General features: G+C 41.2%; 1 protein-coding gene across 1 annotated transcript in view; it reads left to right on the plus strand.

Moving 5' to 3' along the window:
- Positions 1-27,584, plus strand: part of LOC144827992 (uncharacterized) — a 557,648-nt gene that overhangs the window by 91,584 nt on the left and 438,480 nt on the right. The window contains exons 6-7 of the mRNA XM_078686140.1: positions 5-114; positions 15,999-16,089. Of these exons, the coding sequence (XP_078542266.1) occupies positions 5-114; positions 15,999-16,089 (201 nt within the window). The remainder of the gene's footprint in view (positions 1-4; positions 115-15,998; positions 16,090-27,584) is intronic.

The following is a 27,584-nucleotide window of genomic DNA, read 5'->3' on the forward strand; positions in this document are numbered from 1 at the left end:
ACAGATCGCAGCGAATCAGCTCGTCTTCTGTTAAGTGTTAATTCAGATGCAAGTGTTTATGACAGCTCTGGTCTATCATGTCTAACACTGCTAGTATCAAATATGCCACCAGTGGTAAGTAAAATAATTCTTTGGAGATTAAGTTTAGGAATTCTGGAAAGTGATTCTCTAGTTCACATTTCTATCTAGTTATTTCTCTTTGTAGTGTGTTCTCTTTATCTTGAGGTTGCCATTGGTTCTGCTTTTTAAACAAGTGAAAATAGCAAAGAATTTGCACACTTTATGAAGTGATAGAAGCAGCTTTCCTCCACAATCTAACATCATTTGAAAAAGGAAAATGTAATAATAAGTATTTTAAATTATATTCTACTACTGTCTTCTACTACGTTCATATTCTCCTTTTATGGACCTATATTCAATGGACCATCAGTGAAAACACTGATGTCATGATACCCCCATTTAGATAGACTTCAATTCTTGAGACAACAATGAGTCTCTCTGACATCATTCCTGTCACGTCTATAAGTAGGTTGGAAATCAAAGCATATAGACACAAACCTTCCTGAAGCTTAGTAATATTACTGTATTTTATATTATTATTGCTGATATTATCAACACAAGCATTTGATGTGAGGCCCTGCGAAAATACGGGAGAGGGACTGTAAAGGTAGGAACACTGGTATTGTAAGTCCCCTTCACCACCTATAACCAAAAGGCATTCCACAATTATATTTTAGGTTATACAGGTATTGAAAATCTAGATATGTTTGCAGTGTCAGACATATAGCTCACTACCTGGAGGCAGCTCAGCTTTGCCAACAGTATGAATCCAAAGATACCAGGATGAAAAGAACTGTTTGAGGGAGAGGTAAGTAGTAACATCAGATACCAAGTCCTGCCTAAGGGAAACTACACCCTGGAATGCATGACACCACACAGGTGAAATGGAAGGAAAGCCCACCACCAGGCAACGTTGCCATGTAAAGTCCACATGGATGTGCAGTTCTTTATGCTATTCTACTACTGTGAGGCAGAAGAAGAGCCCTACTACATACACAGTGAACTGCCGCCCTCTTGGAGTGGTTAAGATGCTGATACTTCCCTCCATGGTTCCTCAACTTCCATGTCCCGAGTTGCCATGGACCCCTTTTTTCCATCCCATACTGTGATGTACTCTTGTTTTCCCTGCCCATCTGCAACCCTATTAAATCCAGAGCATGCCCTTCAAGGGTTGTTCCAAGGTAAAATGCCACTAGTACGTACATGTTACTTTTACTTTTGAACTAATGATTCATTGCCAAGTTTATTAGAAAGTTTTACAAAAGCATCTGAGATTGGCCAACCTTTATCTTTATGTTGTGCAAAATTATCTATTCTATGTTGAATCATTAAAATGTACATTTGTTGTGAATTGCTTGTAGACAAACGAAGTACAATAAATCAGATAATATGAACAAACCGAAAACATAGCTGCTTTCAAATGCATAAAATAATCACCAAAAAGACTTACTATTTGCTGTTTGCTGAATGGTCACTGATGATCGTCAAAGCCCAGCAGTCCCATTGGGTTAGACCCCACTGATGCTGAAAGTCCTGGGTATGCTCCTGAAGAGAGCAGGGGGATTTGCTGCAGATGGACGTAACCTGAATAAATGGGCGCGTTCACTGGTAGACAGCATTTATGGTAACCCTTTGAGGTATACATAGCATTAGGGAGGTGTATCTCATATTAGGTGATTGTAATCACTTCCTAAGGTCCCCGGCAGTGAGCCAGGATCCCCTACGGTTTAGGTCCTGAACGCGGAAGACGCTTGTCTCTCTTCGAACTAAGTATTCATCTGTCCACAATATACAAACCCCTCCCTAGTCCACACTGCTGCTCACTTTTCTTTAGTTTACCTTCAGGTTCAAGGTTTTGGTTGATGTAAGGTACGTTTTTTTAAATCATTTTGGGTTGTCCCTTAAGTGAGCTAGTAAACCCCACTAGTATACAGAAGAATATGTGCTGTGTCTGCTAGCCACTAGCCGCGCTACTTGTGTAGATATTTTATTTTACCAAATATGTTCAGGCATGTTAGGGATAGTGTTCAAATTCTGGAGGAACACTGGAATTCTCAACCTGAATCACTGCTTCCACGAGGGAGGCATCAGAATTAGTTCCCACATGTAATCAACTGTGTGTAACTTGTTTAAAAGTTTTAGCTGAAAGCCTAGCTCACATAGGTGTACAACTAGTCCATAAAAGTTAATCAAATTTAAAAATAATAGACAAATGTTGAACCGCGTGCTACAGCAGGTTACTTTTCAATGATCTGAACTGAATCAATGAATGTACAGCATTAGGCTCCTGTCGGTGCATCGGCTTGCACTGGTAAGTGGTATAATCTTCACCGATGTTTAACAGTAAATTAACATTTTCTATGAATAATTCAAGCTTTTCAAATCCACACTAATGTTTTTACAAAAGCATTATTACACTCCACAATTGAGATGAGTTCATACTAATCAAATGTATACTTGTTCATTCTTCACAGGTCAGACCTGCAATTCTCTGTGCAATTCAGGGTTGGTATGCTGCCCTTCTGCTGCAGAATTTGCATAACGTTCAAATAAATGGAAACATGGGACAGTAGCCAAGACAATGAGAAAGAAACACATTAGACAATACTTACTCATAGATTTTTGAGGCACCCCCAATTAGAATGAATATTTATTTAAGACCGACTCTTATTATTAAAAAAACGTTTTCTACTTTATTTTCTAATATTTATTTTTCTCAAAACAGCCAATCAATCAAGCTATTTCCTTCACACCTTCGCACCAAGTGTTCTGTGGGCACTAGGTGTGTCCTTTTATAACCCCTGATGTTCCAGTGGTTCAGAATAGATTCTGTTTCTGACAAAGTTTGGCCAGTCTGGGACTCCTCATGAAAAGGACTTCAAATATAACCACAGCTCGTGCAAAGCCTATTAACAAAATAAATGAAAAATCTGTAACATCATGATCCTAGTTATTCGAGTATGGTAAATTCCATCACTTAATATAAATGAATCTTCAATCAATTAAGGAACTGGTTCTCAACTCAGTTCACTCAGCACACATGTGCTCTGGCTACGGTTGAAGTCTTTTTGATGAGGAGTCCCATGCACGTTTGAATTCCTAATGGTCCAATTCTTCGGAAAGCCTTGAAAAAGTGATAGGACAATGCGAAACGTGTTGTCTGAAACCATAGTCTTTAATTTGGATCTTTGAAAATGTGAGTTATGCTATGTGTATCACTATTCATAGGTACTGTAAACTTTGTCAGTATTAGTTTATATTATATGCAATAGAAACGTCAAGGGTTATGTATTAAAGTTTAGAGTAAAGGAAATGGTCTTATTGGCTGTATTGTAGAAATGAAATATGAAAAACAAAAGTTTTTATAATCATGAGTCATTCTTTTTTATTTATTTATTTACTTTTTTAAGGGTTAATCAGACATCCAAGATAACATAGCACATTAGCAAACACAATATTTCAGACTCAGCATCAGTTTAATGTCCAATTGGCATGCACTCCCGCCACTCTTCCATCCATTAGTACAGTTTAAATCAAGACTACTGGAATGAGACTTCTCATCTTCAGCTGCGAGCATGAACCCCCGAACAGGTGATATGCATGAGTGGGATGTTACCGGCATTAATTCCGCATAAATTCCTAACTGGTCATTGCAATAAGTCAATTCAGCTGGCCATCCTTTTTTAGTTTGGATTTGCCCTGTACTTCAATGCCTTACCATAAGGCACTTGGCTAGCAGCAGTGATTTGCTTATGGCTAGGTTCAAAGTGGAATGGCATGGGGAGCAAAAAACCGATGGATTTAGGCCCAGATCTCTGTACTGGGGTGAATGTATGACATTGTTCTACATTCTGTCCATCAACTGTTGTTTTTGCATTTGTCACCCCGAGTGGGACGGTATGCTCAGATGTGAGTCCCGTGCTCTCCATGCCACTGGGATAAAGCTATCCTGGCTGATGAGGGCTGAAAGCCCGAAACCGGTTCTAGGATGCTTGTTTCCAGTCCAGGAAGGACCTGGCTTGGCAGTTCGGGCTGGACTGTTCTCATGAGGCACAGGGTCAAGACTGATTTGCATATGGCTAGGTTCAAACTGGAATGGCATGGTAAGCAAAAAAACGATGGAATTAGGCCCAGATCTCTGGACTGGGGTGAATGTATGACATTGTTATACATTCTGACCATCAACTGTTGTTTTTGCATTTGTCACCTCGAGTGGGACAGGTATGCTCAGATGTGAGTTCTGTGCTCTCCATGCCACTGGAATCAATCTATCCTGGCTGATGAGGGTTGAATGCCCGAAACCAGTCCTAGGATGCTTGTTTCCAGTCCAGGGAGGACCTGGCTTGGCAGTTTGGGCTGGCCTGTTCCCATGGGGCACAGGATCAAAACTGATTTGCATATGGCTAGGTTCAAACTGGCATGGTGAACAAAATAACGATGGATTTAGGCCCAGATCTCTGTACTAGGGTGAATGTATGACATTGTTCTACATTCTGTCAATCAACTGTTATTTTTGCTTTTGTCACCCCGAGTGGGACGGGTATGCTCAAACGTGAATCCTGTGGTCTCCATGCCACTGAAATCAAGCCATCCTGGCTGATGAGGGCTGAAAGCCCGAAACTGGTCCTAGGATGCTTGTTTCCAGTTCAGGGAGGACATGGCTTGGCAGTTCGTGCTGGACTGTTCCCATGGGGCACAGGGTCAAGACTGATTTGCATGTGGCTAGGTTCAAACTAGAATGGCATGGTGAGCAAACAAATCGATGGATTTAGGCACAGATCTCTATACTGGGGTGAATGTTTGACATTGTTCTACATTCTGTCCATCAACTGTTGTTTTTTGCACGTGAAGAAGACCTTTGGCAGAATTATCCAGACCCCATAGAAGGTCGAAATATGTTGGTGTACACATTAGTGTGGCCATGAGACAGCCATTCCCTAGAAAAGGGAGACAAGTAACACACAGGAGAAGGCAAACAGAGTATTGATACCTCTATGACCATTAGAATGAACTCCGACCACTAAGGGCCTCATGGTACTTTTGTGACCTCAACTCTAAGGGATATAAGATGTCTCCAGCTGATGGAAATGTGTAACCTTTAATAGTTATTATTGTTGGATGCTTCTTCACAATAAATACAAAAATGTGTGTGTATATATATATATATATATATATATATATATATATATATATATATATATGTTGGACACTTATGAATGTAAAGTCATTACGTTTTACCACACAGTAATGTTGTGAAAAAAACTTTTTTTCAATGTGATCTATATGTAAAGTTGTTACATGTGTGTATAATTTATCTGTCGCAAAGTATAGAGTGCATCAAGTGTGGTGTCTGAAGTAAAATAAACTCAACCATGTGAAAAAAATGTCCATACTTGCCATGTCTTTTTTCGTGTAAGGTTATGGTGTCATAATTTGCACAAAATATAGATGTTTGTGAGCCAAGTGGACATATGTTTAAGAAAGAATAAGATGCTATCACTGGCTATTACAGATACGGATTCATTGACGTTATCTATGATAAGTTACAAAAGTTTCTATGGTATAGTGGGTACACACATTTTTTATTCTTTTAGAAAGTTTGCATTTTCTTGTCCTAATCATATGATGCCTCCAGCCTGTCCCAGCATCACAGGAATAGGTGTAGCTGGCAGTTGATCTTTGTGCATTGTTCCCAGACAGTGAGACAAATGGCCTTATGTGACATGGTGACAGGGATGTGTTGTCACTTACAACACTTGCACTTCACAAAGGCTCTGCCTTAGCACACTCACTAGGAGGTTGACAATGGTCTGTTATGACCCCATACAATCTGGGGCCAAGGGCAGGGAGGCAGGAAATTCAAGTCACTCCTGTGGTGGAAAGCTCGAAAACCTTCTCTTACTTCAAAGTGGGCACTAGGTATAACTATTGGTCCCTAGACTCAACTCTTCAGTACACATCTGGACCTGTGAAAGACTCAGAGAAGGACTGCTGTGTTACATGCTTGCTGCAAGAAGGCCTTCTACTCTGCTGCTCTGCTGCCCTGCTGCCACGCTGCCCTCCTCCTGAGTGACAAGGACTGAATCTGCAACTTGACTCCATGGGCTTATGGGCTGGCCTCCCGCTCAGAAGCCTCAGCGACAGAACAATCTTCCTCCACTTTGAACCCAGCACCTGCACTCTGCCTGCTGTGAGTCCTGCCCTCCCAAGTGGTGCCACCCCAGACTTGGACCCTTGGAAGTGAGCCTGAATCCACTCTGCAAGTCCAACTGCGGTCTCAGCAGAGCCAACGCAGCATGACACATCGTCTCCCTGAAACTCTGCATCTAAGCCACTGCACGACTAATCACCTCCTAACAATTCCGCATCGGAACCGCTGTACGATGAAACCCCAACTCAGGACTTCACATTGCAAGCCTCTTGTTGATGTAATCCTCAACGACATCTAAGCACTCTGTATCGTAAGCCCGCAACTCCATCGGAACCGCTGATGCATGATGCATCTTCAAAGCAGGACTTCCCATCGCAAGCCCCTCATCGAAGGCCTCCTCGACGATGACACAGGACATCGCACAGCAGCCTTGTAGCTCCCTGAGACCAACGCTGTGTGATGCATCTCCACACCAGGATCTTGCATCTCCTCAGCTATGCAACACTTCCTTGATGCAGGACCTTGCAATGCTCTGCAACCAGGATTCAAGATCCTTTGTTCAGTGGGTCTAACTAGGCCCCTATAGCCGCCCCATGGTCCATCACGATTGGCCTGAACTTGTGACTTCCTTATTTCAAAGTTTTTACTCTATTTTTCTAATTGGTATGGGATTTTTCTTGTGTTGTGTTTCGTTTTATTATCAATTTATTACTGTTTGGAATGTTGCATAAATACTTTACACATTGCCTCTAAGTTATGCCTGACTGCTCTGTGCCAAGCTACAAGAGGGATGAGCACAGGTTAATTTAGCATTTGCTTGTGACTTCAACCTGACAAGGATTGTGGTTGCTGCTTGAGTAGGGTTTTACTCCCCTCAAGCAGTAACTCAATTTCTTTCCCTGGGCCACTGACTTATTGGCATGAACATGTTCTTCGACAGACACGGCTACCAGATATGTATCAGATGGCCATCCTGACCCCATGAATGGTTGAGATTACATATTTCTGTCCCTACATACTGTGATTGCCTAAAATTAATGACATGGTAACTTGTTGCTGTGTGTAGATGAGCACCGGCTGAGTGCACCTGTTAAACTCCTACTGGGCTCAGTGTCTTGCAGCCCTATCATTAAAAGGGGTGCTATGACAAATTCCTACTGCTAAGTTGTCTGTGCAGATAAATTGTGTAGGAGCCATTCATTTAGCACTATTGTTTGTTATTAGTAAGGTTCTTTAATTTTGACTCCATCTTACATTTGTCTTCAATTTGTGTTGCCTCTACACAGACTGCTCTATTCATGAAGTGTTTCTGCCCTTTTGACTGCAACGTGTAGAAAACCCCCTCTGTCATTGCTTTGAAAGCAATCTCAGACACTAGCTGGCCTAACTGCATACAGACATGTTCTGTCATTACTGATTGACGTATAAGTGCTGTAGTTGATTGACTTATGGGTTGGGCAGAAACACGACGTAAGGGGGACATTCTGGTTACATGATGTTTTTCTATTGGCTAATATTTTGCAGATCTTGTATGTCCATATTAGGTATTTTGCATGCTTGCAGAAGCTAGGACTGCCCCTTTCTTTTATGCTGAGTTTGTAATCCTAAGCATATAAAAGACCTCTGTGTTCTGTATTCTTTAGACTGCCTCATTCAGGTGCTAAAGGCTCCTGTGCGACGTAGTCTCACTTATTAAGTTTAATAAAGATGTCTTTTAATATTTCAGCTTCTGTGCCAAGTTCTTTTGTATTAGTGAGACCCCTGAGAATGAAGATTCAAGTTCTTCAGATGGCGCGGCCAACGCGGGCTTCATCAGAGAAGTGACTTTCTGTGGGAGTGATCTTGTCAGGAGACAGAAAGCTACTGAGGAGGACAAGACAGGATTCTACTAAGAAGGTACTCTGTGCACAGGGATTCTGGGGATTCTTTGTCTCTGCAGCCCAGTGTATTTCTGCTCTTCCTGATTTTGATCCTCCACATGATGTCACTCCAGACTGAGAACCCTTTTTGGCGTGAGTATTAAAAAAAAAAAAACAAAGAGACCGTTAGGTCATTTAGAACTTGACAGTTAGAATTTGGATAACCTTTTGATTAGTAAAAGTAAGAGTTAAGTATAAGTGGGTCGCTCCCAGTCCTTTGCTCTTAGTTTTGCTTGGTCCTTAGTTTGGTTCTTAGTTTGTTTGGTCCTTAGTTTTTATTTGAAGATTGCAATTTTCAAAAACCGAGGGTCTTGTATATTTACGAGTGTATCGATAGAGATAGCCCCTTGAAGTTTGAAGCTAGATTAGTGAGCTATAAGATGCCTGATCTTAGCAAATTTGGAGCTTTGTGTTGGCCAACTTTGTATACGTTTGGATTAGCCGGCTTCCCCTAAAGGGAATATCTAAATAGGTTTAGATTTACAAACACATTTCTTCCTTGGTGATTTTGTATCCCCAGGGAATTAAAATATGGACATAATACATACAAGGATCCTTTGTTCTGTGCAGTTTTATGAATGAAGATATGCAGAAAGATTTTGTTTGGTGTTCTGCTAACCAAAGCTAGTGAATTAAGTGTATTTTCGCTTCTTGGACATACATCAGTCTGTTCGGCTGTTTTTGAAGTCTTTTGGAACACAATTGAGAAGCGTTTCTTGTAAATATGACTTACAACTAGTATTTACAAATGGTTTGGTTTAAGTACAGTCTGTGGGCTGTCCTTTATTTCTGTCCTGAGTATTGATATGTGGGTTAAATGTGTGTTTAAATGTCTATGGGGTTTTCCCATTAGTGCAATTTCTGTAAGTGAATAGCGATGGCACTATTCACGAAATGCATGGCTAAAAGCGCTCCGTATTGTGTGTCCTGAGTGTTTGACCCCTTTCTGTTTGTCTGAAATGAGCTCAAATGTGTGTTTGTGTTTCTTTTTGATGTTTTCAGTCTATTAAGCAAGATGTCTAAATGTTTAAAAACTAAAATGTAAATTCACATTCACTAGGAATAAAAACCCCCAAAAACGAAATTGGGTGTTTTGCGAAAAAAAAAAAAAAAACTTACAGCATTTTCCTTAGATACATTGTGTTAGGTATTAACAGGCAAACAGATCAGCTGAAGTAAATTCCTGCTGAACTCAAAATAATATAGAACACTCATTGATATGTTTTAGTTTGAAAAAGACTGCCAGCTTCTTACAAGCACTTAGAGACAAGCTAAATAAACAGGAATTTTTATTTAGCCAGGATTTTCCCCTCAGTTGCACAGGTGAAAACGTTGCATTTCAGAATGTTGTTTTAAAAAGGTTTCAAAACTAAGGTTCATTATTTTGTATTATAGGTAGACATTTTAATTAAGGGTTTTCCTTTTTTTAAGCATTTCTCTAAGCATATTCTTGGCTCAGTTGCTAAATAATAATTAACCCATGTAATGAAGAAACATTTAAAAAGAAAGAAACCGTAAAAGATGCTGAAACAAGATAGGGCAAGTCCAGGGAAACTAAAAAGTTAACGATGTCTTGTACATTGATTGGCAATCTCAGATAAAGATCAATCAGGGAAATCGGCTTTGCAGGTCAGTTTCGGGTGACGAAAGTTAGTTTCTTACAGTTTAATCTGGTTAATGTGTACATGACCTGGGGAGGCCAGGCCACTTTGTTCGTCGGCCCACGTGGCACAGAGAAAAGAAAAAAGAAAAAAGAAAATGAAGTCAGATTCAAAAAAATTACAGAGGCTTAATATGTGGAATTATCAAAACTGATAGGGTTATAAAAATAAGTGCTACAAAATTCGTTTTTTACTATTCATGAAGCTTAATACTTATACTGTGACCTCCTAGCATTATAATTTAATTTAAGGTATGGTATACTGCATAATAAGGACATTAGCATACAGAATTTCACTTGACCAGGCGTGAAAAACTCATTTTTCTCAGGATTTGCAGGAGATATGTCTAATGTCCAATCTCTGCAATTTGTAAAGAACATTCTGAGGATGATTAATATGTAACATTATTATAGGATATTTATTTTTTAGTGACCCAAATATCAAAGTCGAATTTGGGTAAAATGTGGGCATTTTTGTCATTTACAATAGCTTTAAAGTGCTTTAGGCTTCAGTAAATGCATACATTTAGGTATAATACAAATTTGCAGGTTGTTCCCATTTGGGTTTCCTTTTAAATAGGTCAGTGAGCCAATGTGCCTGGTGCAGAGGTTTGAGTTTAATATCAGGGTGGAAGGTTTTAACTTTTGCTGGACCTAACTGAGCCTTCATCCATTCAAGGTAGATGAAATGAGTACCATTGCAAACAAGCATTTGTTCTAAAACTGATATGTGTGTTATTATGTTCTGCGAATTATTCACAGTAACTGTTTTAATAATCTAAGTATAGAAATAAATTGTAGCCCCTAACAGGAGTAATATATATATCATGTGTTTTTAAATAGGGTTGGTTATTGCAGGTTAGAAAGAGTTGGGAAGGTTTTCTTGTCTTTTTCAGTCTTAGTGTGAGGTGGGAGTTAGGAGTAAGTGTAAACAGATGGAGAAATTATTGCTTGGAAAAACAGGGCCTCAAAGGGTGTTGGCGCATGGGACACGCAGAGTGTCTGTGAAAAAGTTTTTGGAAAGTTAAAAGGGTTTAGCATGTTTTCAAAAGATGGTTGTTACAGTTGATATTTTGTGTGTTATATGCAGAAATGTTCGTGCGTTTTACATATTTTTGCATTTTATCCTTTTATGAATTGTTCCTGGTGAGGATTTTAAGCCTGACAAATTAAGCAGGCCTGAATATTCTGTTTTGAGCTGCAGGTTCACAGTGCATAAAAGTGCATGCAATAGTGTTGTGTGTTACCGCTTATTTACATATGCTATTGTTTTGTCTATGCTTTTTGTGCTTGATATACAGCGCGTATATCTGATGGCTTGGCATATGTGTGTTTTTTGTTGGTTTTTTTTTTGCGCTGATACTAAATTTCACAGATATGATTTTTTCATGCTGTGAACATAACAAGACAACACTTCATCAGTGTATGTCAAATTTGGCTTTAACGGTATTTGAAGAAAAAAAAAAGAGATATACAGAATCAAAGTGTGTCATCTGCAATTAGTCACGATACTGTCCTCTTCCCTTAAAGGAACAGGCAGCCCTAAATTTATGTATCCTGATTGGACGTAAGGATAAATTATAGATTTGTGACTCTTGTACATGGTGACCTAACTTCTATATTACATTAGTCAGTTTTGTTCTGCTTCCTAAGTAGTGTATGGCTTTGTACCATAAAGGAAACAAGGCTTCATTTTTACCTAGTCCCATTTCCCTTTTCCAAATTCCTTTCACCAGTTGGTGTATTGCTCAGGTTCACACTTCCAGACTGCAGTAATGTACCAGAGACCCCATATTATGTATAATTCCCTTTTGTATGACCAGTCTGGTTTTCAAAAATTTTCTTTAGGCCTACTCTGATGTTTTTCAGTCTGACTGTTAGGGTAGTGATGGACTGGTTAATTGACTCAATACTATAGTAAGATACGTTTTCCACCTCAATAGGAGATACCTTACTTTTTTTGAATATGACAAATTCAATGCCTATTCTAATTTGGTTTTTAGTTCCTTTTTCCTGCTGCTTTAATTTTTGATGGACCAGATGTATTTTAAAAAATGGAAATACCAGGACTCTCTAGTTCTTGTCTTTTGTTTCCACATATTGATCATTAGCTTTTGCATTGCATAGTCCACCTGATGCACAATTCTTAAAGGGAGGTATCCACATGTCCCTGATAAAATGTATTATGCGATTTCTCTTTTGAGGTGTTGTAGATAAGGAATTAGGGAACACCTATATGTAATCATTTAGAGAGAAAAAAAATGTGTTTGCCCCATTAGACAATGCCACCATGTGTGAGGACATCCATTCAGATAGAATTCCCATGTCGCTATCTACCCTTAGATGGTAGGGGATATGCTCTCACATGGAAACCCAATTAAAGAGGCTAGAGGCACTGTTTTGCCTACTGCCTTTGTCTTTGTATTGGCTTTGAGAATGACAGTGTGTTCTAGACCAGAAATGTCCCATGACGTATGGCCACTCCTTTAAATATTGCAGGCCACTTGCTTGCAGTCCCTTGTTGTACAATGAACTGTTTTTGTACTTTATTGAAGGAAACAACCGTGTCACATTTTCTACGTCACTAGGTTCTGCGGGATCTTCCAGAGTCAAAGGGAGAATGATACCCTGCAGAACGGTGATAAAGATGAGTTCTAATTCTCATCAGTGACAGCTAACAGATGAACAGTCCCAACACCCAGAAAGTGCTTCATCAGTGATATCTCCAACGTATTGTGCTTGCTTCATCAGAAGGCATTGAACATCAGAGAAGGAGGATCTGGTTTTGCCACAGAACCAGAATTTCAGTGCAAAGAGCGAAAGAGAAGGATTCTTTTTGTTTGAGGCTTCAGTTTTCCACCCACCTGTCATGTGCTGGTTAACCTCTGACAGTGTGCAGTCCCTTGAGCCCCTTGGCCTGAGTTTTGGCCACACAACCCCTTTTCCTTTGCTCCAACGGAAGTGCAGTGCACCGGAGGATTTGAGATTGGCAAAAGGCACTACATTATGGTGCCCATGAAAGAGCAGCCCGACCATCCTCTGACACTGAATTAGAGAGTGTTGGAGCCTGAAAGTGTTGCTGAGAGTGACAGTCTGTTGCTCTTCCCCGATTAATAGTACTTGGGTCTGCATGAGATGATCTGTGCCCTTGATCAATGAAGAGCACACTATCTGTAGTGCCTGCAGCACAGGAAATATTGGTGCACTGCATTGAGACATTGAGACTTTCAAGTGAGCTGTGAGTGTTTGCCAGGAAGGCACTCCAACGGATACTGAGTAACATCATTTTCATGAAAGGCCTGAATGTAGAGGCCCATGCGGAAGAAAACAACAGAAACAGGATTTGATGGACAATAGAAGCCTGCCAGAAGAGGCTTTGACGGACTCTGGGTATTTCCCGTGCGATTGTATAGAATTGGTGTTTGGAGACTGATTCTTATTGTTTTATTGGCATTGTCAATAGTCACTGAAATACATAATGTTTGCAAAATAATTTTAGGATTTGCCTGTGTGATGGCAAAAGGGGGGTCTGAGGTTCTTTAATATTGACTCCATCTTACATTTGTCTTCAATTTGTGTTGCCTTTACACAGACTGCTCTATTCATGAAGTGTTTCTGCCCTTTTGACTGCAACGTGTAGAAAACCCCCTCAGTCCGTGCTTTGAAAGCAATCTCAGACACTAGCTGGCCTAACTGCATACAGACATGTTCTGCCATTACTGATTGACCTATAAGTGCTGTAGTTGATTGACTTATGGGTTGGGCAGAAACACGACGTAAGGGGGACATTCTGGTTACATGACGTTTTTCTATTGGCTAATATTTTGCAGATCTTGTATGTCCATATTAGGTATTTTGTATGCTTGCAGAAGCTAGGACTGCCCCTTTCTTTTATGCTGAGTTTGTAATCTGTATTCTTTAGACTGCCTCATTCAGGTGCTAAAGGCTCCTGTGCGACGTAGTCTCACTTATTACGTTTAATAAAGATGTCTTTTAATATTTCAGCTTCTGTGCCAAGTTCTTTTGTATTAGTGAGACCCCTGAGAATGAAGATTCAAGTTCTTCATTAGGGCGATGTGTAGTTAGGATAAGTGTCCCTCTGTGGAATTTTATTAAGTTAATTAAACATTAAAAGACCATACCTAAAAAAAAACGAATCACAACGAAGTAACTGCTATGTCATGCGCCTTGTTGGGGGCCAAGGGGTGGGGCGTTGGGATCGTATGTGAAGCTATAAGTTAAGCTGTTGTTTTTTAAATCAATACCAAAAATATAAAAAAGACTATACTTTGCCACCTAATTTTTAATCCATATGTGCTACACTAGATTAACATATAAGAAGCGCCCTCTAATATAATCTTCCATGTGTGTGGAAAGGGTCCAGGAATGGGTAAGGCTTCTTATAAGCCATGCATATTCTCTGATATGTCTGCTGTCATTCAAGCATATCTCCCACTAATATGTATGGCCCCAGGGAGTAGTGGGAGGTACATATCCGCAGAAGGTCGGCTATATGCACAACTTTAGGGGCTTGGGAAGTCTATCTGCAAATACCCAGAAAATGACAGGTACACAATGTAGTTTTAGGTCACATGAACCTGGTCCGTTCCAGATTTTCAGGATATTTATTTGAGTTAATTCATATACAATCAATATATCCGTGACTTTTCGACACAGCCAGTAGTTCCATTGAAGATTTGTTGCACATCTGGTCATCTTGGACTATCGTTGGACACTCCTACCATAACCAATTGCACGTTGCCTGCCTTTGAGCAAGCAGTTACATTACTGTGACCAAACTCCATCTTTTTCATGTTTCTCCAAATTAATTTGTGTTGGTTTTCTCAAGATTATGATACTTAACGACAACGTCTTATTTATGTCCCTCAGAGGCTCTTCGTTGTGACTTGTGGAAAATTATTTTATTCTTCTTAGTTTACATACAAATACTTAAAAACTAAATTATTATTAACAAAGCCAATAGTTCTGAGTTGGCTGGCAGCCTTTTGGCAATTCTTGTTTTGTCCTGTTTTTTTACCAAACTTTATTGTTCAGTAAGCTACTGGGCCATCATCAATCTAAACAAACCATCGGCCAAAAGGCAAAAATGTTGTTTTCATCCCAACAAAGCACACATTGTCATAGTACTCCCTGGCACTGAAGGGAACTTCTTTGTGTGTTGATGTGCTCCTTGTGAAAGGGCAGCAAACTGTAACTAAGCCAGTGTCCGAAGTGGGCTAAAACATTGCCCCTTGATACATGCTGGAGTGAGGGAAATGTGAATGACAGAACCACAGACTAATGGACAAAGTCTGGCTACACCCCCCTCTCTCCACCACACACCCCAATATGTAACAATGTAATGCACATAATTGTAACAAAATCAAAAGGTCTGAGCTAACTCAAGCTTAAAAAAGTCAGTCTGTGATTGGCAGCCAATTGGAAGCCTCTTGCCTTTCATAAAAAAAGCTGATAAGAAAGAAAGAAGTTGAGAAAGAAAGGATGAAAGAAAGAAAGGCAGAAATAGAGAGGGGCAAGAAAGAAAGAAAGAAAGAGAAAACGAAAGAGGAAAGCAAAGAAGAAAAGAAAGTAGGAAAGAAAGAAGAGAAGAAAGGGAAAAAAGAATGAAAGAAAGTGGAAAGCAAGAAGCAAACATGGAAAGAAGGAAAGAAAGAAACTTAGAAAGAAATAAAGAAAGAAGTGATGGCAGACAGGCAGGTTTGCAAAGATAGGGCACCCTCATGAAGATAATATTTAGAATTCATGTTATCTGCTGGTAAGGTGTGGAAAAAGAGTCCTGCTATTACATCATTCTCTACAAACATAGGCAGCAGTGAAAGAGCTAAATGCAGTCACTCAAAGTGACGCTATCCAGTGCTGAAGTAGGCTGAGCCATTGCCTTATACTATATGGTGGACAGAAGCAAAATGTGATTGACACAAGAACAAACCAATGGATAAATAGAAGTGGCTGCATTATACAAATAATTTAGGTAAAATCAAAGGATTTTGGCTAATGCTCGACCTAAAAAGGCTGCATTGTACCTTCATCCTTCTCCTTTCTCCCTCCACTGCGCTCAAAACGGTGTTTTAGTATCCTTAAATGTATATTTAACTTATATGGATTAAACTAAATTGAACATAAATTTTATAGATACATCCACCATACACGTGCGTGGCATTTTTAATAATGATGTCCTTTTCTTTAGGCTTCTCTGGCACTGGACCAGTTACACGTCAAAGAACGCGCCAACAGGAAACAATACTTCCACATAAACGTTTTGGAACCACAATTTTTAGGTAAGTTCAAACAACATTCGTAATCAGTTTGTTTTCTACACCTAATACCACGAATCGGTATATGAAAGTGATAGTCAGTTCGAAAAGTACTATAAAGATTGCGATTGTCAATGTTCCGCTGCTTTCGTTTAGCCTAAAAGGTCACATGCTCAAACCGGGATTTTTTCAGTGCATTTCGGGAGTCTGGCATTACACGTATAATTTTACTTTTGAGCGTTTAGCAAGTTCTGTAGCCTAAAAAGAACGGTCGAAAGGAAGAACCGAGGGCGCAATACTACAGGCGACAATCCTTGATCTCTGTAACACACACATAACACACACCCTCCACTGGCACTAATGTATTCACCTCCTCCTACGCATATTCATTTTTTAAATGTTGACATTGGTCTTTCGGTTTGGAAATAATTCCAGAATGTCTGACAGAATATTACTGCCTTGAAAAGTAAAACTGCGGTTTCAGGATTAAACTAACTCTCACTCCACTGAGTGGCTGTCCCCTGACAAACCTACCACACTGCAGGAGCTGTCAAAGGTGGATCTCTTCAGGCCGAATCACAGCAGTTTTTGTAGAATGTAGAGAGAGAAACATATGTATGTTAAGTATATATCTATCATTCTTAACTCCACCCATACTCAATTTGGGAGGTTAGTTTAAGGTGGAATTAAGAATCAAAACTATGGGGTCTACTGCACGGTGCAAGAGCCACACAAAGCTTAAGACAGATTTTTGAAGCCACTCAAAGCCACTTTGTGTGGCTCTAAATATCTAGAGTAACACAAGGCAGCACACATCGATGTGTTGCATTTTTGTGCCCTGGGAAGGTGTTCCATGGGCGTTGTATGGGTGTTCCCACCCAACTCCCAAGGATTTATCACAACTTGTAAACCTGGAATGCACCAAAATCTTACATCTTCCTAGGTGAGATGTAACAACGAGAAATATCTCCATTTCTCCTTGTTTCTTCCTATTTCGCAGCCTGCATAGAAGGAGGAATATGCTTACCAGGATCCTTTTTGTGCAGGAAGGTGTCCCTTCATCCACAAAATCAAACTTCCTGCTTGCAACACAATCACCCTTGCACCATGGTGCAAGGGTGCCTATGTTGGTGCTAGGCAGACCATTGTGCACCAGCGCATGGGAAAGGACAGGAAAGCGCTGTATTCCATTAAATGAGGTGCATTCCTGCCCTTTCCCTGTAACGCAGTGCAGTGCTGCAAGTCCGTAGATCTGCAGCACTGCACTGCATCACAAAGCTCCTAAATAAGCCCCTATATATTTACCTTTCACTTTAGTGGTAGATTGATGTTGTGGGTGTGGTGTTATTACCATGTGATAAAGTTCTCACTAACTTTTTGTACAGTTAAATTCAACTTTGGTGCACACAAAAGAACATCTGTCTGAGCAAAAGACAACCACATTCACAGATTCAGAACCTGTGGATAATTGCAGCTACAGATAGAACTTAAAACTGTGAAGAATCTAGAATTACCATAGATTTTCCTTAGCTGTAGATTTTGAGTTTGGAACGACAATGATCCCAATGGAAGGGCAAGGTGATGTCAAGATTCAAGAGTTTTATTTCATGCTCTCCTAAGGGGTCCACATATGACAAAGACATACAAATGTATATTCCATAGGGGTAAAGTCTTAAAAACAAATTAGGGTACAACCCTCCTTCTAAACAATCGGACTAACAATTCAAAGGGCCAAAAATGCATATAAAAACTTGCAAACAAAACTTATCATTTGCGGGGTTCTATAACAATTGGAGGTTCTCACCTGGCTGTTCGCAGACAAAACTTCAAGAAAAGAGGTCTCAACAGCTTGTGGCGACATAATAGCAAGGCAGGACAGACAAATAAAACATGTTTCAAATCCTGGATACCGTTTTCACACAGATTATAATCATTTGAGGATTTTAAACATGTAGAAATTAAAAGATTTAACGGAAATGCATCCAACCTCATTAAAATGCAAAAGGGCCTAACCCCATGTGGCAAATTATATGGCAAATATGGTTGAGGATTTTTCATAATAGTAGATTTCACTAATACGTCATACCTCTTTTTTTTAACAACAAAAATTGGTGTCCAGGCATTGATTTAAATTTACAGAAGCTTGTTTTAGGCAGGCCTTTAATTGAGCTAGTGATAAAGAAAATAGCACATTTTAGGCTAACTCAAATTGTTTAGAGAGCATACTTAAAGTTTCTAAAAAAAAGAAAGATTTTTCTTTCTTCAGGTCAATAATTTCCTTACTCATGTAGTGTCTTAGTGAGGAAATGTCACTTCTCATCAGGCAAGAAGTCCTTCGTACCACTCACACCAAAGCTGGTGCAAATGAACTTTTAATCCTAAATTCTATTCTTGAAGCAGCAGCCGTCGCTATTGTATTACATGAGGATAATCATCTTAGAATTTGACCTTTGGTATTATCCTAAAAAAAAATCCTGCCACGTCTATTAGATCCACCACATACAGTAAGGTGGGAGGGATCTTGCCCTGATATACACCAAGAATGTGGGAAACATGTCTCCTACCTACAGCATTGTAAAATGCACATAGCCCCTTGGCCTTTGATCATGTTGTTTGAAATATGATCTAGATCACTAAGGGAGCTTGACATACTTTTTCCTAAGAAGCAAAATGATCTAACCCTTTCCAATTGTTCAGAGCCCAAATACCATGAAAAGTTCACATTATTGCACGCTTTCTTCCCTTGGAGACATAAAATGTTCGTTTTTGATGAATTGACCTTCAGGTAATGCAGGTCCACATATTGTTGAAGTGCCGTTAAGCAGCTATTTAGGCCTTTCGGGGTAAGAACAAGAATTGCAATATCATCTGTAGAGAGCAGACAAGTTAAAGGGCGACCACCAATTGATGGGAAACCTGGACATTTTGAAATGAAGCTGGGAAGATGGAGTATGTACAATAAAAATAACAAAGGAACAAGTAAACATACTTGCTTCAGACCATTTTTTCCTGGAAATCTATGGATAGACTCAGATCTCCACCCAGCAGAACTTTACACCAGGTAGAGGAGTGCAGGGCTATGATTAAATGCAGCAGATTTTCAGGAATGCCGAGATTAAATAACCTCTCTGTCAAAGTTGGGCGATCAACTTTATCAAAGGCTGTGAAGAAGTCGATAAACATGGCATAAACTGAAGAGCCCCAGATGGTGACAAGGTGATGTCCATTGAGAATGTAATTAACATGACATTAAACAAAGTCATGACTATATAGGTCTTTGTCTACCTTTCCATTGGTTTGTGGCTGCCAATTTGCTCACCTGCATATTTTTGCTAAACAAAGCCGGAAGTAAGTGTGTAAATGTTGTGTCAAAAAACACTCAACTTTCCCATGCACCATGGAGTGAATGGGGTAATAATTCCTCGAACTAGAAAACGATTTCCCAATCTGAAAAAGAAGTAAAGGTTCAGGAGCAATAACACTAATTGTAAATTAGCAGCATTTCCACTTGTCTGTAATGCCCTGGTCAGAGCTTGATGGAGTCATGGAAATTAGCATTTTCTGAGCTTTCTGTGCGTACATCATTTGAGCCCGTTTAGTGTTATCATATTTGTCTACAACTTCTACACTTTTCCCTTTGTGAATCAGCGTGTTTATGTTCATCACACTTTGCAAGTGGAGGTGCCACACCCCTCCTTCTGCAAATGCAAAGAGGCATATGAGAACAAGCAGTAGTGAGCTGGTACCATCTTGAATACTATTCCAGGTCATTGGGCTGCACAATATCATAGCTTTACTGCTTGAACTCTGGCATGCTGCAGGGATAGTTACCGCCAGGCTGTTCTCTACCTTGAGTTCCTGCATTGGTGTGGAAAATATTGAGCAGCGTGGTTGGGACTAGCACAGAGCAGCCCCAAACACTCTATCCCCAAGAGCCCAAATGTCCTCTGCCTGATATGTTTAAAGGAGACTCTTAGGTGGGGAAAGCGCATTGCATGCAGTGGTTTGGCAGCAAGTACTGCTTTGACCATCTTTCTTTTTTCCTCACACAAAGTTGTGACAGTGTAGCCTTAACATGAGGTGGGCCGGGCCAAGAATTGGCCGTATTCGCCCGCCATTGCTAGGAAGTGGCTTGGCTGGGCCACTCATTTTGGCCCAGCCACAAGAATATAGGTCTCTAAAACGGATCTTCCTATTCTTATTACAGTGACCCCAGAGCTGCCCAATTGGTGAACATGGACAAACAAAAAGGACTGATGTCCAGGATTTTGTTACTACCCTTGCTCCTTTTATCACCAATTATTCGACTTCAGTAATGGGGGCCATTGACTCAGAAATTGGTTTGGTTTACGAGAGAATTGACACCATTAAGTGGATCTCCTTACCAATGTCTACCGCCACTTGTGCTCCAGAAAGTTGCAGTCCCCTAATGAATTCTGAAGTGGGCACATCTGTTGCTGATAAGAAGGACAGAGTGATAGCCCCCTCTAGGTGTATCAGTAATAGGAGAACCAATTCTGACAAGAGGAGAACTGTGGGTCAAGGAAATGGCCAAGTTAGTAATGCTTGTGAGTCTGTAAATACATCAATAGTGACCATTGAGGATAACGTAGAACCTCTACCTCAGCTAATGTCCCTTCCACAAAAAAAGATTAGAAGGAGCATGCAACAGGACCCCCCAAGGAGGAAGACTGCACCCAAACCCCCTTTGATTGACAAGGCAAGCTGTTCTCTCCCCACTGCCGTTCAGCCTGAAGAAAGTTCGAAACCTGTCCAATTAGCCCTTTTAAATTCTGTCATCAAAGAACATTGCAATGGATTATTTGTAAAGTTGGAGTTGTTCTTAAAGGATTTGTAAGATGAGTTATTTATAACATTTGAGCAAGGGGTGGGAAAAGTGTTGCCTTCTCCCGGCTTAAACCAGGTTCCCTCCCCCCACAGTGGTTATCCACAAGCAAAACAACTCTATCCCAAATCCAAGGCCAAATGATACTACTTCCGTCACTGCATTAGCTACGGGAGGCCCCAGCCCTTTGACTGCTAATCCATCTAGCAGTCTTCATTGTGCATATATGGTAGTCATTTCACTTTCCAGTGCAACCTTGCACCCCAGTTTCTGGCAACCCTCCAGTGCTACATCTCCTGCTGATTTACAACAGCTCCATCTACATCTCCCCCCAGAGGCCACACCACTTGTTATCATTTTGGACTAAGTTCCTCCTATACTACCAGCAAAAAAGAAGACATGGATGAACCTAAAATATAAAATAATGCACTGGATCAGGGCAAACTCAGGTTGGGCAGGAGATCTCTCATCTGCGATTTTTACCATAAGGTGAGTGTCTCGGGTTGGCCGAGAACCAAAATCATATCTAGGCGACTGTGCTGTCATAACCTTGAGAAATCCAGGATAGTATGGTAAATTACTTTCAGCATTGAAACATATCTTTTTCTATAAACCTACTCATCTTTTGGGTTGGGTGAGGGAAGGCTTTGGTCAAAGCAAGGTAAAAAAATGTGGTTCCAGTCCGGCCTGCTTTAATTCCTTTGCATAATTGCTTTTCATCTTTGAGCAGTCTGCAGGATATCGTTTGACATCCACCACAATCCTCTCTATCAGAATGTAATGCACCCAGTAGGCGGTCCTTGGTCCCGGTACCAGAAGGTGATATAACACCAAGAGCCAATAGATAGTTTGTAATGTTGAACCTGTTATCATGGAATATTGACAGAGTTTTCGGCAAGTTATCTTATGAAGACTTGTTAGAATACATAAAAGGTTTTGATCCAATCTGTCTACAAGAGACGTGTACAGTGGACAATTTCCATATCAATGTTTTTTTTGTCATTCTGCAATCCTTCATTACCTTCAACTTGTGGGAAGGCAAGGGAAACATTAGCCATTTTGATCTCTGTTAAGATTCCCACCTTAAATAAGAGTTCCTAGGATCTTATGCTTGGTTTCAAGTATTAAATTTATCCGGAATGCGCTCAGTTGACTTATTTTTTATTAACTTTTATCATAATCTGTTTGATCACCCACTGTTCTGATGTTGTGGCCAGGCTAGACGACATGATTGCCTACTTGAAGTTTAAAAATTGAGAGCATTGTTTAATGTGGGCGGGTAATTTAATTTGCACTCTATGTGAACATAGTGGGTTGCAGGTGTGCAGTCTGGAGAACACAGATGGCCAAGCGATGACTCATTTTAGGTGCACCAACTATGAGGATGCTTTAAACACAATGTTCCGTTTGTGAGTGAGTGTGGTTTGCCTTCCCCCAAAGCACTATCTGACATTTATCAGGGGTAGGGAACATAGTATCAATGATTTTATGCTGATTTGAAACAAATGTAATTTTCAAATTTAAGAATTTAAAATTCTCCCTAACTGTTTCAGTGATCATAATCCTCTTGTGGCTCATTTTGCCGCTGATCAATTTAAAGGAGAGGATAACTTGCAAATGGCCCCAATAGTCTTTTTTTCTCCAGATATGATGGGATTCCGTTGACCCGAAAAGGTTTGTGGAGTCTGTAGAGTGTGATCATATAGGTGTAATAAACAAATGTTGATTGATATTCCCTCCAGTTCTATAATGGAGGGTTTCGGAAATGTTTGCTCCTCAATCTCTCAATTGATAATTTCCAAAATCTTCGAGTGCCTCTCCTCAGGAATGGTTTAATGCAGCTTGCTGTAAAGCACATAAACAGTTGAAGGTTACCCTAAATTGTGTCCCAAGAGATAGGGAGAACATCATTGCAAGATCTACAAAGCAGTGTTGAGAGATAGGAAGGTGGAGCTTAGAGACTTTGCTTGGTCTGACTTAATAGCAGCATATAACTTGAGGGATGAGAGTCTCTTTTGGGATGTTGTGAATTGCCCAATTTTCGCAGAAGGGCCTCCCTCCAAGATAGATTGTTTAATTCCGGCTGAGTCTTGGGTCGCTCATTATACACAAGTATTTAAACCTTCCACTCCATTTTGTCCACAACAGGATAATATTGTACCCTCTGCTAAAGATATGGAATGGGCCCTTCAGTTTAATTATATGATTAGTCTTAAGGACGTCGCTGCGGCGAGAATAGCAAATGTGGTAAAGCTCCAGACCTTGATGGAGTCCCTTCAGACTTGTTCAGAGCAACTTTTGACTTGTGATCCCCACTTCTTACGAACGTATTTAGAGCTGGGAAAACTGGCTCTGTGTCCCTACTTGGAAAGAAGCTATTATAGTTCCAATTTATAAAAAGGGAGATAGGAGCAACCCAGCCTGCTCTCATCCAATACCCTTATTGGACTCTACAGTTAAGATTCAGGGCAAGGTACTCTTAGCGAGGCTGGAGAACTAGGCCATTTCCAAAAATATCTTCTCTGCCATGCCAAGACAAGGCTCTGGTATTGTTGTTTAATGTCTGAACCCTCTTCTAATTGCAAAGTACACCAGAGCCACTAAAGGTGCATTACATTTAATATTTATGGATTTGGTGTGTACACGTGACACAGTAAACCATTTCAAATTATGGACCATTGTGGAAACTCTTTGGGTAGAAGAGGCTTTAATTACAATTTTATGTCGTCTCCACTTGGATATCACGGCTAAGATTCGTTTTGGCTCTAGGAGGGAATGTACACCATTCATCCATTGTAATCAAGGAGTACTCCAGGGATTCTTCACCGTTTCTGTTTCTTATCTATATAAATGGCATTGAAAGACACTTGTTACAGAAAAAACTAGATTTCGCTAGAGTGGACAATCAGTATACCCCAATCCCCCTGTATGTAGATGATGCTTTCCTAATAGTTAGGACTAGAAATAGCCTGCAGAGAGTGCTGGACAGGTTTGTCAAGTTCATGACTCTGCTAGATTCGAATGTTAACCAGCAAAAGTCTTTAAAAATGGTCTGATGGCAAATGGGAACAAAATTATTTAGGGATGCCTTTCGATCCTCATCTAATTTGGGGACCACTGTTAACATTGAGAGGGCAGCAATTGTCCAGAGCAGCTGAAGCTATTTTTTGCATCGCATCAAAACTAGGCCACATGCCAGTGAAGGCGATGATAACCTTGTATAAAGCTAAATGTACCTTGATTGCTACCTATGGTACAGGAGTGTGGGGGTACTGCAAGTGCACCAAACTTCAAAAAGTAGATAATTCTTTCCTGCACAGGCTACTCATACACATAGTCCCTTCATTCTTGCCCACCTTTTTCTGCTACTCAGAATTGGGCTTAAACTATCTGGAAGATACCCTGGGACTTGTCCTAATGTTATTATGGTTGAGAATCTGGGAATCTCCCGAGTTAAGTCTTTCCAAACGAATCCTTTTGCATTGCTTGGCTCTGGATAAAATGGACAACATTCCCTGGCTAGCATATGTTAAGAGCACCTTTATTAGATTGGGGGTTCTGGAGTATTTTAACATCCCTGACTCAATTCACCTTCAGCAAGAACTTGGATAAAATCAATTTTTTACAAATAGGTTTATTTTACCCATTATTTTGGGTAATTATCATTCCTTATCACATAGCTATGAGCTTAAATCTGTGCATGACGCTCCTCCTGGCTACGACTTATTGGGCCTAATCCTGAGGCCCAGCACAGAATTCTAAACCTGCCATTCAGTGGAAATTCATTGTTCAACGTTGAAATGCCAAAGATGAAGTCTGAGCTAGATACCCTCAAAGCAGTAGGGCTTGAGAAGCCCAAGGACTTCTGGCGTAAATTCCGCCCATAAGATCATCACCCTTACCAGCAGAGGGGGCAAGCTCCTCACTGAGCAATGCAGCAACAACTCCAGACCAGGTCACACTACCATCTGCGCCACATGGCCCGAGGAAGGGAAGCTCCCTTTCCATCAGTCTCCGTTACCCACTCCAGTAGGGGAAAGTGTTGTCCCACACCTAGACGAGTGGCGCAGAATAACAGACAACAATGGGTGCTGAATATTGTTCAGAATGGCTACTCCATCAGGTTCAAGTCTCCTCTGCCTGCTGTTCCACCTCATTAAACTTCTTGTCTTCAACAAGACTTTCTATAAGCAGAAGTAGCCACTCTGTTCCAAAAAGAAGCCATCGAAAAGGTTCCCAACTCTCAACAAGGCCTGGGAATATACTCCTGTTTTTTCCTGGAACAGAAAGGGGTCAAATCGAGAGTACAGACCGGTTCTAGACTTAAGACTCTTAAACAAGTTCATCCACAAGGGGATGTTCAGGATGCTTGCCCTTCACCCGATCTACCCCATGGCTACTCCATCAGGTTTAAGTCTCCTCTGCCTGCTGTTCCACCTCATTAAACTTCTTGTCTTCAACAAGACTTGCTATAAGCAGAAGTAGCCACTCTGTTCCAAAAAGAAGCCATCGAAAAGGTTCCCAACTCTCAACAAGGCCTGGGAATATACTCCTGTTTTTTCCTGGAACAGAAAGGGGTCAAATCGAGAGTACAGACCGGTTCTAGACTTAAGACTCTTAAACAAGTTCATCCACAAGGGGATGTTCAGGATGCTTGCCCTTCACCCGATCTACCCCCAACTTTATCAGGGGGACTAGTTGTGCGCCATCGATCTACAGGATGCTTACTTCCACATTCCGATTATCAGAAAACACAGGAAGTTCTTGCGGTTCAAAGTGGAATCCAAGCACTATTGTTACAAGGTCCTGCCCTTTGGGCTCAATTCATCACCTAGCATGCTCTCCAAGTGCATGTCAGCCGTAGCTGTTCACCTGCTGAGAAAGAAGCTTTTTGTCGTCCTGTACTTAGACGACTGGTTAATCAAACGTTCCTCACCTCTCCTCATGCAGGAAACCCTTCAGAACTGAATACAAGTGCTGCAACAGGCTCCCTTGAGCCGGTGGAGGTGACGACCTCGAGATAACGCATCAGCGCGCCTTAAGAGGTATCTGGACCTACGAATATTTTCGGCAGCCCACGCAGCAACCCCGTGCACATGCCTAATCCCTGCTGATGAGCGTTAATGAACGCGAAACACATGTCCAGGGATGGCAAGCAAACCAAGTGAATACCTTGAAGACTCAAGACCCGGGTAGAAGCGCACCCGCTGATACCGACTACATCGACCATCATGCTCCGGGGTCACACGCTGATGGGACGAGCGGTGTGCGACCTCATTCGGACATACTATTTATACAGGCTCCCTTGAGCCGGTGGAGGTGACGACCTAGAGATAACGCATCCGCGCGCCTTAAGAGGTATCTGGGCCTACGAATATTTTCGGCAGCCCACGTAGCAACCCCGTGCACACGCCTAATCCCTGCTGATGAGCGTTAATGAACGCGAAACACGTGTCCAGGGATGGCAAGCACACCAAGTGAATACCTTGAAGACTCAAGACCCGGGTAGAAGCGCACCCGCTGATACCGACTACATCGACCATCATGCTCCGGGGTCACACGCTGATGGGACGAGCGGTGTGCGACCTCATTCGGACATACTATTTATACAGGCTCCCTTGAACCGGTGGAGGTGACGACCTCGAGATAACGCATCCGCGCGCCTTAAGAGGTATCTGGACCTACGAATATTTTCGGCAGCCCACGCAGCAACCCCGTGCACACGCCTAATCCCTGCTGATGAGCGTTAATGAATGCGAAACACGTGTCCAGGGATGGCAAGCACACCAAGTGAATACCTTGAAGACTCAAGACCCGGGTAGAAGCGCACCCGCTGATACCGACTACATCGACCATCATGCTCCGGGGTCACACGCTGATGGGACGAGCGGTGTGCGACCTCATTCGGACATGGGACTATGAATCAACTTCAAGAAATCCATTCAATACCCAACGCAGGTGATTCACTACCTGAGGTTATGCTCAATCAACAACAAATGTCTGACTCTCTTCCACACTCCTTATCCATTGGCCAGGCAGGTGGCCTCTCTACTGGGGTCCATGGCGTCGTGCATCTACATTGTTCCCAATGCCAGACTTCACATGCGGCCTCTCCAGCAGACATTGGAAGACCAGTGGTCACAGTTCTGAGGCTGCTGGGTATACACGGTGACCCTCTCTCAGACAGCCAAAGACTCACTCTGATGGTGGATGAACCGGCCTCATCTCTCAATGGGCTTGACTTTTCACCAGGACCTTCCCACGCTGAAACTCATTATGGATGCTTCCCTCTAGGGCTGGGAAGTGCTCATGGGCACACTGCAAATTCAAGGACCGTGGTCGGAAACTGAAAAGTTGTACCATATCAAAATGTTGGAGCAAAGGGATGTCCATCTTGTGCTCAAGTCTTTTTACCCATCCATCACACATGCTCTCTCTTGATGCAAACATACAATAAAACCACAATGCATTATTTAAACAAGCAGGAAGGAACTAGGTCATGGTCCTTTTCTCTGGAGGCTCAAGCCATATGGACATGGCTACTTGCCAGGGATCTGACCTCTATACAATTAATCTTCCAGGCACACTCAACGTGGACGCAGACTCCCTCAGTCGCAAGTTTGCCGAAGCTCACAACTGGGTATTAAATAATGATGTAGTTCAGAACATTTTC

Source organism: Lissotriton helveticus, chromosome 4_1 (assembly GCF_964261635.1).
Source record: "Lissotriton helveticus chromosome 4_1, aLisHel1.1, whole genome shotgun sequence".
Lineage (NCBI taxonomy): Eukaryota > Metazoa > Chordata > Amphibia > Caudata > Salamandridae > Lissotriton > Lissotriton helveticus.